The sequence below is a fragment of the Gymnoscopelus microlampas genome (genome assembly GCF_963454915.1).
Source record: "Gymnoscopelus microlampas genome assembly, chromosome: 6".
Taxonomy (NCBI): Eukaryota; Metazoa; Chordata; class Actinopteri; order Myctophiformes; family Myctophidae; genus Gymnoscopelus; species Gymnoscopelus microlampas.
Genome location: NC_139943.1, coordinates 30,442,801 through 30,459,698, shown reverse-complemented (window position 1 = coordinate 30,459,698; position 16,898 = coordinate 30,442,801). Strand labels below are relative to the sequence as shown.

The following is a 16,898-nucleotide window of genomic DNA, read 5'->3' as shown; positions in this document are numbered from 1 at the left end:
AGAGAGAGAGAGAGAGAGAGAGAGAGATGCATTCTAATGATCTATTGAATCCTAACTGCCCTAAAAACCAGCCTAGCATTATATGTTTATTTGAGATTATTCTACAAGATTACTTTTATTTGTGTTTCATATGTTTGTGTCCTTTTTATTAACAGATTTGGATAAGTGCAACTTATGCCCAGTCCTCCAGGTGTAACTTCCTTTACACTGTGTCCCCATAGTGTAAGCATGGTTTCTCACATGTTCCCAACTTCCCACACAGGGAGGTATTCAGCGTGGGACAGGAAGTTAGTGGGCTGATTTGGGGGTGTCGGGTTCTCCTCGGCTCGGGTATTGAGATGAGAGATCACGTGGACACGTCTAGACATTCTGCTGTGTGCGGTCACTCATATTGAAACCACCTTTGACCTTTCACAGAGCAGTATATCTTCCCCTGCAGAACCTACTTAACCACGTGAACCCTATGCTGGAAATGTCATAATCTTTTGGCTAAAATAGCAGATGTACAAGCTCACAACGCGTTGCAACATTGTCTATTTTCAGTGAAGAGTAAGTAGAGGGAAAATAATTTGTGTTGGGTCCCATGTGTACAGGGTATGTTTTTTTGTGGGTTTTTTATGCTGGGACCAACCCTACGTCACAACAACCCTAAATCACTTTCCCACTGCTCTCCCTATTTTAGGCAAGTCAAAAATATAATTTAAAACATTTTCAAATTACGAAATATACGGATTAAGCGGTTAATAAACCCGGGGCAACACGGACATTGATCATTCTAGGTTGAAATCAAAGGACTCCCTGGACTTTTCATGTCAAGTTCAGGATAGTTAGATTATGGTAGAAGTCATTTTAATGTACAATGGGTGTATGATCCTAGCATACCACAAGATCATGTAAATCATCATGGATGTAAATTGCTTATTACATTAAAAGTAATAAAATGACCTCTCTCTCTGGCATCACGTGATGCTCTGTATGAAGGTCAGTACGAGCTAAACAGGGTTTAGGATTAGGCTACAACAGAAATCACCGTAACCACCAAATAATGGCCATTCCATGTCTGTTTTGACAGAAAGATAGTAGGTCATATGCTCTGTCATTTACAGCTATTTTCCCCTAAGACCACCCTCACAACACAGCATTCTTACACGAAATGAGAATGCTGTGAATGCTGACAATTTCTCAGCACACTGGTGCCTCGCAGCATTCCCATTTCATGAATATTTGATGTCAGTATGTTTTCTTCATGTGGGCAGCCTAATTATTCAGCCAACATTGTGCTTTTCCTCATCCAAAGGGCTTTGTAACAGGACTGAAAAGATTGAGATCGGAGAGCTTGTACATGATCCACATACCGTTGTGACGTTGGCATCACTGGAGCTCCCCTCTCGCTTCCTCATAGTCTCTCTCTCTCTCTCTCTCTCTCTATCTCTCTCTCTCTCTCTCTCTCTCTCTCTCTCTCTCTCTCTCTCTCTCCTTCCTTCTCCCGCTCTGATACAAATAACCGCCTCCCCACACACACTTGCCTACGTAGAGAGCACCCATTGCGCCTTCTAGCAGGCTGCCACTTTCGCATGCAGCCTGCCTCCTGAGGCTGTGACTCTGGAATCCCTTTGGCAAAGATAGGAACAGCAGGTGCACCGCAGGCAGCATACCTCTCTAGTCATATCTATGTGTCATATTTGAGGCACCAGTGTGAGCGTGTGTGAGCTGAACATGCAAGCGAGTATGTTCGCTGCGCGCGTTCCAGCGGAGCTGTGCAAGTTAGCTCTGGTTATAGAGGATGTTGACTGTGGACTGGAGGGAGACGCCATGCAGGCAATTATCACCATTCTGCGCGGGAAAGCTTCTTAGACCAACAAGGACAAAAGAGAGCCGGTGCTTCCCCCTCTCTGGACTGTGACTGCCTCTCTGCCTCTCTCTCTCTCTCTCTCTCTCTCTCTCTCTCTCTCTCTCTCTCTCTCTCTCTCTCTCTCTCTCTCTCGGTCTCCTCTCCTCTCCGCTCCTTGGATCTGACACTGGGAAGCAGGATGTAACAGCAAGGAGAAAGGGGTCACTTTGGAACTAACAGGGACGCCCGCTGTGTTGCACTCCTACCAAACATGCTCTGAGAGCTCTTTCATCTTTCTCTTTGTCCCCACTCCTCTTCCTCGTTTATTTCCTCGTCCTCTCGCCCCGGTTTACCCCCCCCCTCCCCCACTCCCTGCAGAGTCCCAGCTCCACCATGTCCTTGGCTTTCTGCGGGAGTGAGAACAACTCCGTGGCGTACAAAGTAGACCGGGGGGTCCTGAACAATGGCTGCTTCCTGGACGCGATCAACGTCGTGCCGCATGTCTTCCTCCTCTTCATCACCTTCCCCATCCTCTTCATTGGTGAGTGTTGTGGTGGTGAGGTGAGATCCCGTGGTACACCACACCCCTTATCTGAGAGTACACACACACACACACACACACACACACACACACACACACACACACACACACACACACACACACACACACACACACACACACACACACACATGAATACCTCACACATTCACTGGATGAGGAACGAGGTGACACCTCAACAGCACGAGGGTCTGACATGAGATGGATGCATTTAGAAACAAGTGTGCCCTGCACAATGTTTTTATGATTATGTCTGCTTTTTGTACCTTTTACTTTTTGTGACCTACTCAAAGAAACAGGGTAAAAATACATAACTCTGTATTATTTACAGGAGGATAACTGAATAATTTACAATGGTGGCTATAAAGATGCAAGAATATTAAAACACTTTAACCTGGGCATCCCTATTCTGGGGGGAACATTTGCAGAACATGGATGATCTACAAGCTTCAACACATTGCAATGTGACACGTCCGCTTGTACATCGGCTACTTTCAGCAAAGTCATTTGGAAGGCTATAGAGGTAAAAAAGAAGTACAGAGTCGACTCCAGATAACTAAGTATTCGTTTATTAAGTATAGAGGGTTTAAGTGGTTAAAATGCATTATATTATGTCCTTTTCTTTGACAAGTGATCTTGTCTTATCATGCAATCCACTCTGGTTTTTGAGTAGAGCGCTTCTAACCCACTTGCATACATGTGTTCCGTAAGATAAAACCATTAGAAATCTGATTCCGTTGGTACACCGTGGGATAGGGCAGAAGGACATGTTCCCCGAGCCCCTATGGTGTGTGAAGAAGTTATTAAGTCAGTATTTTATTCTTTATGAACAAATGTAACCTTTCTGCTGGAAACAGTTTCTAGAGCCATCGTGTAGGTGTTATGTTACACAACCTGGCTGCTGGCCATTCCATTAGTGTCATCATCAGTGTGTGAGAGAGCTGCCGCTCTTTATCACTGCAGCCTAGTGGCTCTGTGTCCTTGATTCATTATACTCACACTCTGTGTGTGTGTGTGTGTGTGTGTGTGTGTGTGTGTGTGTGTGTGTGTGTGTGTGTGTGTGTGTGTGTGTGTGTGTGTGTGTGTGTGTGTGTGTGTGTGTGTGTGTGTGTGTGTGTGTTTGAGTCAGCACGTGTGCCTGTTTGAAACCAGTTACAGTAGATGTCTGTAGCTACACAGCAGTCACCATGGTCGTATCACAGTCATGTTGTATGAGTGCATGTGGAGAGGGTTAATATGGAAGAACAAGACTCCCAATATAAGAAAGGGACAAATTATGACAAATTACTCAAAATGCGGCACAAAGCTACTTTCGCTATTTTTTCATTTCAATCCTGAAAAGTAACTGTTTTGGACATGAGGTTTCCACCCAACAGAGACGATATGCACCTGTACACAATAACAGCAGAACAGACACACTTTGCCACAGGAATGACTGATAAAAGTATAGGATTCTTTGGCTGTAGGTAAGACTAATTCATTGGTGTGAGTGTGATTTTTCTCAGACAACATATCTTCACATCAGTCACCCTGTCACCTTGTGCTATACTTGTTTCTCCAAGACCTTTGTCACCAAAAATAGACCGCGAGGTTGTGGAAGCTTTACTGTTCAACTTGACGCAGTCTAAGATTTCAAACACCTGACAAATCTGGAAAGGCTTTCTGATATGAATGTGACTAGTTTCTTGCAAATATTTGCTATTTTGCTAGAGATGTTTTTATATAGCGTGGGATATGTACATAGAGGAATCCTACTTATTAAGACATAATGTTGTTACCCACCCACAATGCAATACAATACAATACAATGCAACACAATATAAAGCAACATACTCTTGTGTTGTGTTGTCTTGCCAAACTCTAGATGATCACTATTAGAACATCATCAGATCATTATTAGAACAAGTGGTGTGAACTGTATTTAAAGTAGATTAGAATAAACCATACTGCCATGACTAGATTTTCTCTCTCTCTCTCTCTCGCTCTCTCTCTCTCTCTCGCTCTCTCTCTCTCTCTCTCTCTCTCTCTCTCTCTCTCTCTCTCTCTCTCTCTCTCTCTCTCTCTCTCTCTCTGAGAGACACACACTGTGTCTGTGATCACACACACACTGTGATCATAGACGTGTGTGTGTGTGTGTGTGTGTGTGTGTGTGTGTGTGTGTGTGTGTGTGTGTGTGTGTGTGTGTGTGTGTGTGTGTGTGTGTGTGTGTGTGTGTGTGTGTGTGTGTGTGTGTGTGTGTGTGTGCGCGCGTGCGCGTGCGTGTCTGTGTCTGTGTGTCTGTGTGTGTGTGTGTGAGTGAGAGAGAGAGAATGAGCTAATCCAGTCATATCGTATTTTATTGTATTTTATTGTATTCTATTGTATTGGATCGTAACGAATTGTATCTGCAAAAGCTAGGAAAGGACAAACAAGGTGTACAGTTTATTCATCAATTCAGTGAATTCGAGCCAGCGATTTGATGCAATATTATAGCCTTGTCTGCCAGTCCTTTGGCAAAGTGTTAAAAGTGATTAACAATACATAGTTCAAAGCAGCTTCCACGAGGTGACCCATTTAGTCTACATACTGTATCATGAATCGTAAGATCCAGTTCACAATGTTCAAGGTCGCACTGGTAGCATGGGGTGCGGATTCCAATCTGTTCTGAAGGACAACCACATGGAGCGGCAGTGACTCAGGAGGTAGAGCTGCCGTCTTGTACAATCCTTGGCTCCCCTTTTGTGTTGAAGCATCCTCTAAACCCAGCATTAACTGCTCCCCATGGGCTGGTTGGGGCTTTGCTTGCTCCACTGTTGGTGTGTGAATGTAATACACATTGTGAAGTGCTTTGGAAAAAGGTGCTACAGAAATGCAGACCATTTGCATAATTCAAGTGTAAATCTACTGTTTAAACCATTTAAAACCTGTATACATAGTTGACCGGAGTCCACCATAGAGCTCTATAATAGGCCACCGTATTTTTTTTTAATTGAATTTTCACCCCAGAATTGCACCAAATAGTGAGTCAACTGAAACTCAAGTCTGAAGTGCTGAAAGATTTGATGAGTCCCTCATCAATTGGAATATTTCAGACTGCAAACAACAACTGAGTATGATGCTGGCTTTAGAGTGAAATCCATCCTGAGGTGCTTGTTTAATGTTTGTTTTTATTATCTCCTGTGTTGTGCGTTAGGCTGGGGCAGCCAGAGCTCCAAGGTCCACATCCATCACAGCACCTGGCTCCACTTTCCGGGTCACAACCTCCGCTGGCTCCTCACCTTCGTCCTGCTCTTCATCCTCGTGTGTGAGATTGCAGAGGGCATCGTATCCGATGGGTATGTGTAACAAAGATATACTGTACGGTTGGTCTGACATCCTCCAATGAACATCTTCATGATTAGGGTTCAGGTTGGGGTCAGCCGGTTGAATGGCCCTTCCATGGAGGACCATGTTGTTTTTGATGCTATGAACTCTCACATCTCTCTTTAATCGTTATAAAAAATATAAATTTTAGGGACATTTAATCACTTTCACAGGCATGTTGTTACAGGCCAATGTTTTAGAATTTTTCTAAAATAGCACGTAGACAAGCTCACAACGTGCTGTGAAGCATTGTGAGCTTGTAGATCAGCTATTTTCACAAATTCTCCTAAATAGCTTAAAGATTCCTGGTTCAATCCCCCGGACCGTTAGGAAAAGGTGAGGAAGTGATTGAGTCTGAGTGTGTGTGTGTGTGTGTGTGTGTGTGTGTGTGTGTGTGTGTGTGTGTGTGTGTGTGTGTGTGTGTGTGTGTGTGTGTGTGTGTGTGTGTGTGTGTGTGTGTGTGTGTGTGTGTGTGTGTGTGCGTGCGTGCGTGCGTGCGTGCGTGCGTGCGTGCGTGCGTGCGTGCGTGCGTGCGTGCGTGCGTGCGTGCGTGCGTGCGTGCGTCCGTGCGTGCGTGTGTGTGTTTGTGTGTGTGAGAATGCGTGCGTGAAGCAGAAGGCAATCCCAGTGTGATTAACCCTGATTAAATAAAGGATTAGTCCATGTTTACAACAGTGACATCCAGTGATTTCTCTGGATTGATGCTCATCAGGCTGTTACACAATGTCATGGGAGACTATGGAGGCAATAGACACTGACTGACCCTTTTCAGTGAATTAAATAGAAGAGCTCTCATCTGCTCTGCACTTCATGTCGAGTCGACCTCACAATTGTCAGTGTTGATTCAGTTACAGTAAGTGTTTGTGCGTGTCGTGTGCACTCTCTTGTGTGTGCAAACCTTAACCACTTGAACCTTATATAGTTTGTTGGCCGGGTTCCCCCAGGGGTCTATAGTACATGGTGACCTCCTATTTTCCCTCTATACTAAATCTCTTCACCAAAAATAGTGAAGAGAGGTTTAAAGGACCGGTATGGTCCTTTAAACGTTATTCTCAGCTGACCGGAGACACAGGGAACGTTGGAGCCTATATTTTTGGGCTATTTCAAATCCACCATCTTGCAATTTCCAGTCCCAAAAACCATAAACGATTGGCTTTAAGGGCAGCAAGGGCCGGTCTTCACTCAGTAGAACCAGTAGAAGCCCTAGAAGCATACTCTACTTTATCATCAATTTTAAAATGAATGGGACCATAATTTACAAAAACGCATATCATGGTAATTGAAAGAAGTGTTGAGTGTTAATCCTTCTGCCAGCAGCAGGAGTGGAAATAACGACATCTTCAAAGCCGTTAACTCTTTAGCTGCCAGAGGCTCTTGCCGAAAATAGCCGAACTGGGAGCTCACAAGCGTGGCGTTGTAATGCGCTGTGAGCTTGTAGATCGGCTATTTTCACTGAATGTTAGGAATGCTAGTGTACATGTGGTTGATTAGCCATTTACTTGTTCTATCCCTCTAGCCTTTTCCTGTTCTGTGTCCATGCAGGTTCACCCAGTCCCTCCACCTGCATCTGTACTTTCCCTCAGGACTGGCCTTCATGGCTGCCATCACTTCCATTGTCTACTATCATAACATCGAGACCTCAAACTTCCCCAAACTACTATTAGGTACAGTATGGTTTAACTTTCAAGCTTATTTATCATTATGTTTACTTAATTTCTCCTTTTACTTACTCATTTTGTTTTATATGCAATTATTCATTCACCTTCCCCACCCTTCTTTCCCTAGTTATGGATTTGAACTGATGACGTTCAAGTCACTTCAGCTATTGAGCTAATGTCACCCACAATACTGTCAATAAATTAAAACAGATGATTATATGCTAGTAAAAACAACAACAACAACAAAAAAACACAGTTCAGAGTAGTCTCTCTTATTGATCTTTGACTTAGTTTGCATACCACATGAAAAATGCATGTTGCTGTTCACAGCTGTATCTTGTTAAGTCCAGGTAAGAATCGTTTTGCATTTGATTATAGCTAAGTGTAACCGCATCACTGTGATTGGATATTTGTTCCCCCTCTTTTTTCCTCCTGTGTGTTTTGATGAAAAGCATAGTGTCCAAAGATCTATTCCGTACAAGTGATTTGGTTTCTTCAAATCATTGCTGTTTGACAGCTTGCAATTGTTAACAAACTAACTACTGTATTATAACCGCAGGTCAATATTATTGAGAACAGAGTTGTGCCATTTAAAGTCAATCAATGCTATTCATCCAGAAATCCATATGGAACCCAACTGTGGTGAAATGGATCTCACACAAGGCCGTGTCACTAATCACTTTGATCTTCGTCCCATTTGTTTTGTTGTTTAAAGCTACAATCAGTACGTTTTATGTCTGTTGTCTCCCTCTCCCGACGAAGGGAGTTAATTACAATGATGTCAGAACTACAATAATAATGTACGGTGCATCTAGGGTCCATTCTGGTGTACTGTTCTCTTAACATTGTCAACCAATAAGTGTCATATCCGACACCAGTGTCTATACAGTATGTCTCAATGGAAGAGTTTGGAACACCTATACATTGTTATACCTTTCAAGCCGGGAACACCTCTGTGTCACATTAGCTGTTGCTATATATATAGCAACATTTTTCGTTCTTTTTTTTATTTATTTTTATAAAATAAATATGTTTTTCAGAAAACTTAGGTCACGATTTAGAAGGTATTTTAGAATCGGCTTCAGGTCTAAATGGGGTTTCTACCATACAGATTGGTTAAAATAAGGTTAAACGTTAAAGTAAGTCCTGGATTGTAGACATGGTTTGCTCCTATCTTCCTATCACAGTTCTCATGCCTTCCTAATGCGTCATTAGCTGCCCTGTGTAACACATATGTTCGTTCCCCCTCCCTCGCATTGCTGAGTCGGCTTTGACTTTGAGCAGTCAACCTCCTGGGGGTTGGAATGGGGGGGAGGGGGTTGTGAATGGAAGATAAGGACCCACGGGTGTCATTACGTGGATGATATGAGGATAATATGCAGATGTGCTATATTACTTGGTGCTCGGAATGTTGTTTAGATAACTTGTTGTGCAGACAGATGCCAGGTTTGATGTTGACCTGGTATCCTAGTTTCTTTGAAGCAGTTAATTGATTTCTTCACTCCACTTACCCTCTATTTACCCTGTGGTTTGTTGACTTTGGTTCATGCCATTTACTCTGACCTTGCACTTGTAAGTCGCTCTGGATGGGAGCGGCTGCTATACTTCCCTTCCCTGGGACGCTTTCTCCCAGCAAGCAGATAGAAAGGTTCTGTCACTGTTCTGAGAAGACCTTTACGAGTTTCTTTTAAGAGTGAAGCCACCGGCTTTGGATATCTTTCAGTAGTTGTCAGCAGGTATTGAAAGCTGTATCCATTCCGTGGGCCTTATCTGAAGTGTTTGTTTGATGTCAGGATAGATATAGGAGGGACAGTAGAAGAAAGGAGCAGGATAAGGTGGGGGGGGGGGGGGGACTAGAGGAAAGAGAGGAAGGGTAGATGAGGGAGAAGAGGAGTAATACAATACAATCCACTGCATGCATTCCCGATTTGCATCGTTCCCGAGTTGAGCACCGCACCGGTCTAGTATAATAAAAATACATCAACAGTTATTTTGATCTTGGGATCCACATAGAAACGGTGTGGCTCCAATGTGTTCCAGACTGTGACAGCAGTCTTCTATGGCGTCAGTCGTTTACAGTACATTACATATCTATGATTTATGACTCCAAATTTAGGCAAGGTTTCAGCGTGATCACGGCCCCATTGACTTCCATTATAATGGAAGTCAGGCTATACTTCTGTATAGCCTACTGAAAGTATGCACAAGGAATTTGGTGCTGATTGGTCCAGCTGTTTGCGAGATAAGCTCTGGTGAGACAGACAGACAGACAGACAGACAGACAGACAGACACACACACACACACACACACACACACACACACACACACACACACACACACACACACACACACACACACACAGACACACACACACACACACACACACACACACACACACACACACACACACACACACACACACACACACACACACACACACACACACACACACACACACACACACACACACACACACACACACACGGTCGGACCTTGTATCTCCATATTTCAACTTTTTAGGTTATGGTTTTGTTACACAAAAGTATTGAAAATTGCAGAGCTACACACAAGTTGTAGATCGGCTATTTTCACTATTTCATGTTATTCTTAAAATAGTAATAAAAAAGAAACGTCTTTGAACATACAAGATTTCCGCCCCGACTGCAACAATGTTTTGGTATCCATGCTTACTACAGTGAGACATACTGTAGGCGGTTAGCCTCTTGCAAAGCCACATCGTAATGATATTGTATATTGTCCATGTGTGCTCTCTCATCAAGATTTATATCACACCTATATCATGGGATCTACGCTGGAGCCGAAATGAAATATTGTGTGTGTGTGTATTTTGGTACATGACATAATATATGGCAACACACGTTTATCATTTCATTTTGGCTCCAGTGCAAGTCCCATATGATATACAGTAGGTCTGATATAAATCTTTATAAGATGCTTTATTAAAACATAAATTATGAAACCTTTATTATTGATTCCCGAGGGTAATTCATGCCGGAGTCATTTCTCACTGGGGCTCATTTACTGTTCATTTATCCATTTGTAACTCTTGAGATTGTATACAGATGGAACCGAATGGACCCATAAGGGCAGATATGGTTACATTTCGTCACTGTCGGGTTGAAACCTTGCATTTCCAAAACCGTTGCTTTTCAGAAAATGAAAAAAAAAGAACCTGTGTTCGATTGGATCCAATGTAGTTATTATTTAGTCACTTGTTAATACTTTTCATTACTTACATATTTATAAAACCCCCAGACAGACTTCCACAGACAGACTTTCACTTTCAAGTAGCAAAAATAGCATATCTACAAGGTCACAACACTCCGCAATGAGATGCGTTACTTGTGACCATGTAGATCAGCCATTTTTGCTACGTTTGTGTGACACTCTTCTTGTTAAGTAAAAAAAAATCAAAAGTAGAAATTTGGAGATACGAGGTTTCAATGAATAAATCCACAATCAGGTTTTGATCTTGTGATCTTCTGTCCCCTCAGCTCTGTTGATCTACTGGATTCTGGCCTTCATAATGAAGACCATCAAGTTTGCCAAGTACACTGAACATGGCATCGGGCCCCGGCAGCTGCGATACTGTATCACTGGACTTCTGATGATGGTGTATGGGTTACTGCTAGCAGTGGAGATCAATGTCATCCTGGGCAGAGTGAGTGTGTGTGTGTGTGTGTGTGTGTGTGTGTGTGTGTGTGTGTGTGTGTCTGCGTGCGTGAGGACGGCAGGGGAGTTCTGCAGTGTTTACTTGCAGCTCTAGGTACAGCAGTTGAGTGCATTTGTGCATGTATTAATCTATGTGTGCTTGTGTAGGGTGCGTGTGTGCATGTGTGTACATGCCTGCATGCGTGCAGTGCATGTGTTTTGCCTTATATTAGATCTCTAACACAATATCTGACTACACAGTGCAATTTGCGCGCCTATCTGAAGTTCACTGTGTTTCTTTGTTTCCCTCGAGTGTAATACCGTCTTTTAACTGTTGCAACAGCGCCACTATACTCCTTGAGTTTTACAGTGAAATTCAAGCACAAATACGATTATATGTATGGATTTCAGAGCACAAGCGGTCCAATTCGATGGGTAACATCCGTCGCTTGAAGTTAAGCACTTTATATGTTACATTTGCTCAGGTGGGTGGGTGACCGAGGCTGACAGAGACACAGTAATACCAATGTCAAAATTGATTCAAAAATTATCTCTGACAGTCTCGTCCGAGGCTAAGTTGCCCTTCCTTAAACCACTTCTCAGTACATCTCATCCATCCGTCTGTGCTTCTATATATGATCATGCTAATGATGTGATAGACCATTCTACACATGAGCACGATTAAATTGCTTCGATACATTTTTCCAGTTTAGTTCTGGTGTTTGGTTCTATTAAGATCTGCGCTGAGGAGGACACGTGCTGATTCAAACACAGTAAAATCCTCAGTGTTAATTTAACACTGACGAATTTACTGTTGAAACATGTCCCGTGTTCAGGCTTTGTTAAGCCCCTGTGCTTTTTTCTGCTAGTTATATAATGAAACACATTCACAGTTCACAGGACTATCATTATGTACACCTTTTTAACCACTTTCTACCTTCAACATTGTGGGCTTGTAGATCGTCTGTTCTCGCTATTTGTGATGGTGTATACTGTAGGGCTTAAGATGTTACGGTTTCAAGGTATTACTGTGAGAAGAACTAAAGCCTTTTCTCTGTCTAGTTCATTTATAGCTGTACAGTATGTTTGGGTTTATGTGCTAATTCCTCTGCCAGTCACTGACCTAGTTTCCCTAAAGCGCAGGGGCTCATCTGAACTGTCGGTTGGTTCTTCGTAACAGGACACCAATGTGTCTATTCTATTCTATTCTGATATTGTTGTTACTTTTATACAGTAACTCCAAATTAATGCTCAATCCCATTAACACACAGCCAACAATAATTTACACACTATACAGGCGATTAATCAGTGTAATGAATTTCACATACTAATCGGGGTGTGTAAATGACACGTCATTGTTGTAGCTGTCATATGCAAATATAAATTCAAGTCATCATCTCTGTTGATCCCTTCTGAAATGAGTTAATACCTGTTCATGGCTGAAAATCTAATTGGTAGTTGCCAGGTCATTATTACTTCACAAATGCAATTGCAAAACTGTGGTAATGAGGCTGTTTGTCGCTCTGTGTACTGTATGTCACTCTGTCCGCAGTCACTCAATAATCAAGTCTGGTTCATCATGAAATCAGAACACAAGGTCATGAAACTTCATATATTCATTCTCTAAATCAATATCATATCGAGAAACAGGGCGGCAGTGGCAGGAGGTAGAGAAATACATTGTAAAGCGCTTTGGAGAAAAGCGCTATAAATGCAGTCCATTTACCATTTACCAGAAAAGTGGTGGTCAAAGTCAAGGCCTCAATGAGCCTTACGGCTCAAAGATGCACATGTTTGCATTGACCTTGTTTTCTGTTTTGTGCATCTGTTTTTTCTTTTACAAATGGAAGCCTGTGTGTCTCCCACAGCGCTACATGTGTTTCGCCAACCCTACAGAAGTGAAACCCCCAGAAGACCTGCAGGATCTGGGGGTTCGGTTCCTCCAGCCATTCGTCAACCTGGTGTCCAAGGCCACCTACTGGTGGATGAACACCTTCATCACCAACGCTCACAGGCGACCCATAGATCTCAAGGTCATCGGCAAGCTGCCCATCGCCATGAGAGCCCTGACCAATTACTTGAAGTTACGAAGGGCCTTCGAGGACCAGAAGGTTAGAGCAGCCTGCTTAGACTGACTTATTAGCTTACCATGCGGTGAGAACTAGAAATATTATTCACACAGCCTACACACAGGTTTTATGATGTACATCACTGGACCAGATCACAGCAGCATAGACAGGAAGTCTTTTTTCTTTCTTTATTGAAATATTTACCTGTTTTGTCATAGTCATTTTATAATAGCCAGACAAATGGTAGAATCTGAGAGAGAATGTTTTTAAAATAATAATCCAGTATCTTGATCTGAAGGCAGTGCTTACCAGAGGATGAACTTACATTTGCCGACTCGTTTGCCCTAATTTGACTTTATCTGAGCTCATTTGTCAACTTTCCAATTATCACTCTTTTATAATGGTACAATTTTCAACCACATTCATACAGTATACAGTATGTAATAGCCCTGCCTGAGATTATGTTAATATGTTCTGCAATGCAATTTCGCAATGCGATGTCACATTAAGGATATACTAATCAGAAGAATAACTAATCAAAAAATGAAGGTCCCCCCATACATTAGAAGGACAATATCAGTCACCAGAACCAGAGACATGCGTTTTCAAAGGAGTTTGAAGTTGAATGGGCTTATATAACAGGGAGCCGTGTCTGATCAAATGAATATGAAATATCTCCGTGGTGTGCATACAAAAGTCTTTGGTATAGTGACGCTCGGGCCGACTCGTAGCCCGCAGGTCCCACGGGTTGAGCGGCGGGGTGGGTGGACGAGTCAAGATTTCAGATGCAATTATACTCACTGTATCTATCTACGTTATCGTTTAATTAATGCTCTCTCATGTAGCCCACACAATATAAAGGAAAGGAAAAATATGAATTGTCTATATAGCAGCTAAACCGAATGGATACAGTATATGGTTCGCTCCCATTTCTCTCTCTCTCTTTCTCTCTCTCTCTTTCTCTCTCTCTCTCTCTCTCTCTCTCTCTCTCTCTCTCTCTCTCTCCCTACCACTCTCCCCCTCTCTCTCTCTCTCTCTCTCTCTCTCTCTCTCTCCCTACCACTCTCCCCCTCTCTCTCTCTCTCTCTCCCTACCTCTCCCCCCCTCTCTCTCTCCCCACCTCCCCCCCCCTCTCTCCCTACCCCCCCTGTCTCTCTCTCTCTCTCTCTCTCTCTCTCTCTCTCTCTCTCTCTCTCTCTCTCTCTCTCCCTACCCCCCCCCCCCTCCTCTCTCTCTCTCTCTCTCTCTCTCTTAAGCGATTGAATGGATCGATACGACTTTGGTAGACATGAGAATGACCCAGAAGTGTTTTAAAGTTACATTCCCCTTGGTTGTAGCTCAGTCGGTAAGCACTCGCATTTCGAACACAAGGGTTCGATCCCGGGCACCGCCAACTCAGCGTATGAGTAGCACGGTCTGTGTGCACTGGGAGCTGATGGAAGTACTGGGATGGTACGTGTTGCGCTCCACCTCAGCAATCCGTCTCCCAGGGGTCTAGCACATTGCGAAATGGGGATAGACTCCTGCGTTCTGGCTACTACCGACAATAAGCCTCTCTGATCTATTACTACTACTAATGATAAAGTCTAATACTGTATCTCTCTTAACAAGGTTGGACAGTATTCCCCTTTGGATGAGCGGTAGATATTTGGAAGGAAAACGGGGTGGGTTTGATTCCAGATGGTTATGTTTGCATGAGGCAATTTATCTTCCCATTGCTGTTCCTCTGTGTCCTGTGTTCACACCGCCCTGGTTTAACCAGGGCCATGAAAGTCTTCATACAGATTACACAACGGTGTACACAACGAATTGTCACCCCACACGCACGCACGCACGCACGCACGCACGCACGCACGCACGCACGCACGCACGCACGCACGCACGCACGCACGCACGCACGCACGCACGCACATTAAGTACATCAACATCCGTTCTCTCTCTCTCTCCCTGCTGGCTCCCTGTGACTTTCAGCTTTCATCACGGAGAGACACGTGCGTCATAAAACGTCAACAGTCCAAGACGTAGCATGCTGGTCTCTCGTCCTACGACTGTTCACTGAGAAAACTAAATATTTTCCCAAGAAAATAAGATAATCCAACATTAACACAAAGTATAACCTTTTTCTTCTTTTTAAAAAAAAGATTACTGTATAATAACACAGATTGGATTCTGTCCTGTCTTTTGAATGAATAATAATAATAATAGTAATAATAAAATATGTATGACGTGCAGTTCATCTAAGAGTTACTAGCACAGTACATATATGTAAAGTGCCATGATGCAATCCTTTAAAAAGTTACCAGCACAGTGTAAAGTGCTGTTGTGCATTTCAAAAGTGCAATTACAGTACATCATGTCCAGTCAAGTACAGTCCAATTCCCTGTTCAGATTATTATGCAGAGTTGTGGTGTCTGTTCTGTGGACAGAGAACCAAGCAGGCTGATTTTATTACTGATCCTCTCTCCATGTTTTCTCACTCCACATCAATGGGGATCAATGAGCTTGCCCTGAGGCTATACCACTTCTCAGTTTTATTGAGACTGAGGGGACACGAGGGGATTCATTTTCTTTATCGCTCGCTCTCTCCTTCGCGCCTCTTGTTCTCTTTCTTCCTCTCTCTCTCCCCACAGCTACTGTAAATCTGTAAATGTAGCTGTTGATGAAACGCTGAAAGTGTGAAAGTGGACCCAAATTTCACACATTCCGAGTTAAATTAACAATTCCAGACATTCTATTTCTATCTGCGTCTCTCTCTCTCACACCCTCATTGTGTTTCTGTCTCTGTCTGTCTGTCTGTCTGTCTGTCTGTCTGTCTGTCTGTCTGTCTGTCTGTCCGTCCGTCCGTCCGTCCGTCCGTCCGTCCGTCCGTCCGTCTGTCTGTCCGTCCGTCCGTCTATCCTGTCTATCCTGTCTATCCTGTCTATCTTCTGTCTGCTTGTGTCCATCTGTCTCTCTCTCTCTCTCTCTCTCTCTCTCAGTTAGCCTTGTTTCTCATCATCTGTCTATCTGCTTGTCTGTTTGTTTGTCTGTCCATCCATCCATCAGTCTTCTATCCATCTGTTATCGTCTTGTCCCCCCCCCCTACTGTCTCACTCTCGGGAGCACGTGCCAGGGTTCAGAGGTGAGGGGCCACTGCGGGGTCGTGGTTTTCCAGCGTGGAAGAGGTCACAGTGACTTTCGTCACTGCTGCGTGTGCGTCCGGTGTGAACGCAACGCCCCCGCTTCCCTCCGGTAGGGGAGAGAGAGAGGGATGAGAGAGATGCCGAGATCCCAGTGGAAGAGGCAATAAGAGGGAGGGGGGGAGAGAGGGGGGGTCATTGAGGACGGGCTACTTAGAACGTCGCGAGGTCATTCCCGTTTCACTGTGAACGAGGTGACATCCCGACCCCTGCGGGGGTGAAAGCATAGCACTTCATGGGAAGTTAGTATCAGACACTGTGTATGTGTTTGTGTGTGTGTGTGTGTGTGTGTGTGTTTGTGTGTGTGTGTGTGTGTGTGTGCGTGCGTGCGTGCGTGCGTGCGTGCGTGCGTGCGTGCGTGCGTGCGTGCGTGCGTGCGTGCGTGCGTGCGTGCGTGCGTGCGTGCGTGCGTGCGTGCGTGTGTGCGTGCGTGCGTGCGTGCGTGCGTGCGTGCGTGCGTGCGTGCATGTGTGTGCATGTGTCTGACAAGTCCTCCTTCCCATCTTTGAAGCCAAGGCATGTGTGTGTGTGTGTGTGTGTGTGTGTGTGTGTGTGTGTGTCCATGGCGGTACATGTGAAGGCTTAAG

The 16,898-nt window shown here is 43.9% G+C and overlaps 1 protein-coding gene across 1 annotated transcript in view; it reads left to right on the top strand.

Annotated features, from left to right (window-relative positions):
• abcc8 (ATP-binding cassette, sub-family C (CFTR/MRP), member 8) overlaps nt 1-16,898 on the top strand; it is a gene marked incomplete at its 5' end in the record, with an annotated part of 72,372 nt that overhangs the window by 3,376 nt on the left and 52,098 nt on the right. The window contains 5 exons of the mRNA XM_084059993.1: nt 2,210-2,372; nt 5,563-5,704; nt 7,275-7,396; nt 10,907-11,073; nt 12,932-13,174. Coding sequence (XP_083916119.1) covers nt 2,210-2,372; nt 5,563-5,704; nt 7,275-7,396; nt 10,907-11,073; nt 12,932-13,174 — 837 coding nt within the window. The remainder of the gene's footprint in view (nt 1-2,209; nt 2,373-5,562; nt 5,705-7,274; nt 7,397-10,906; nt 11,074-12,931; nt 13,175-16,898) is intronic.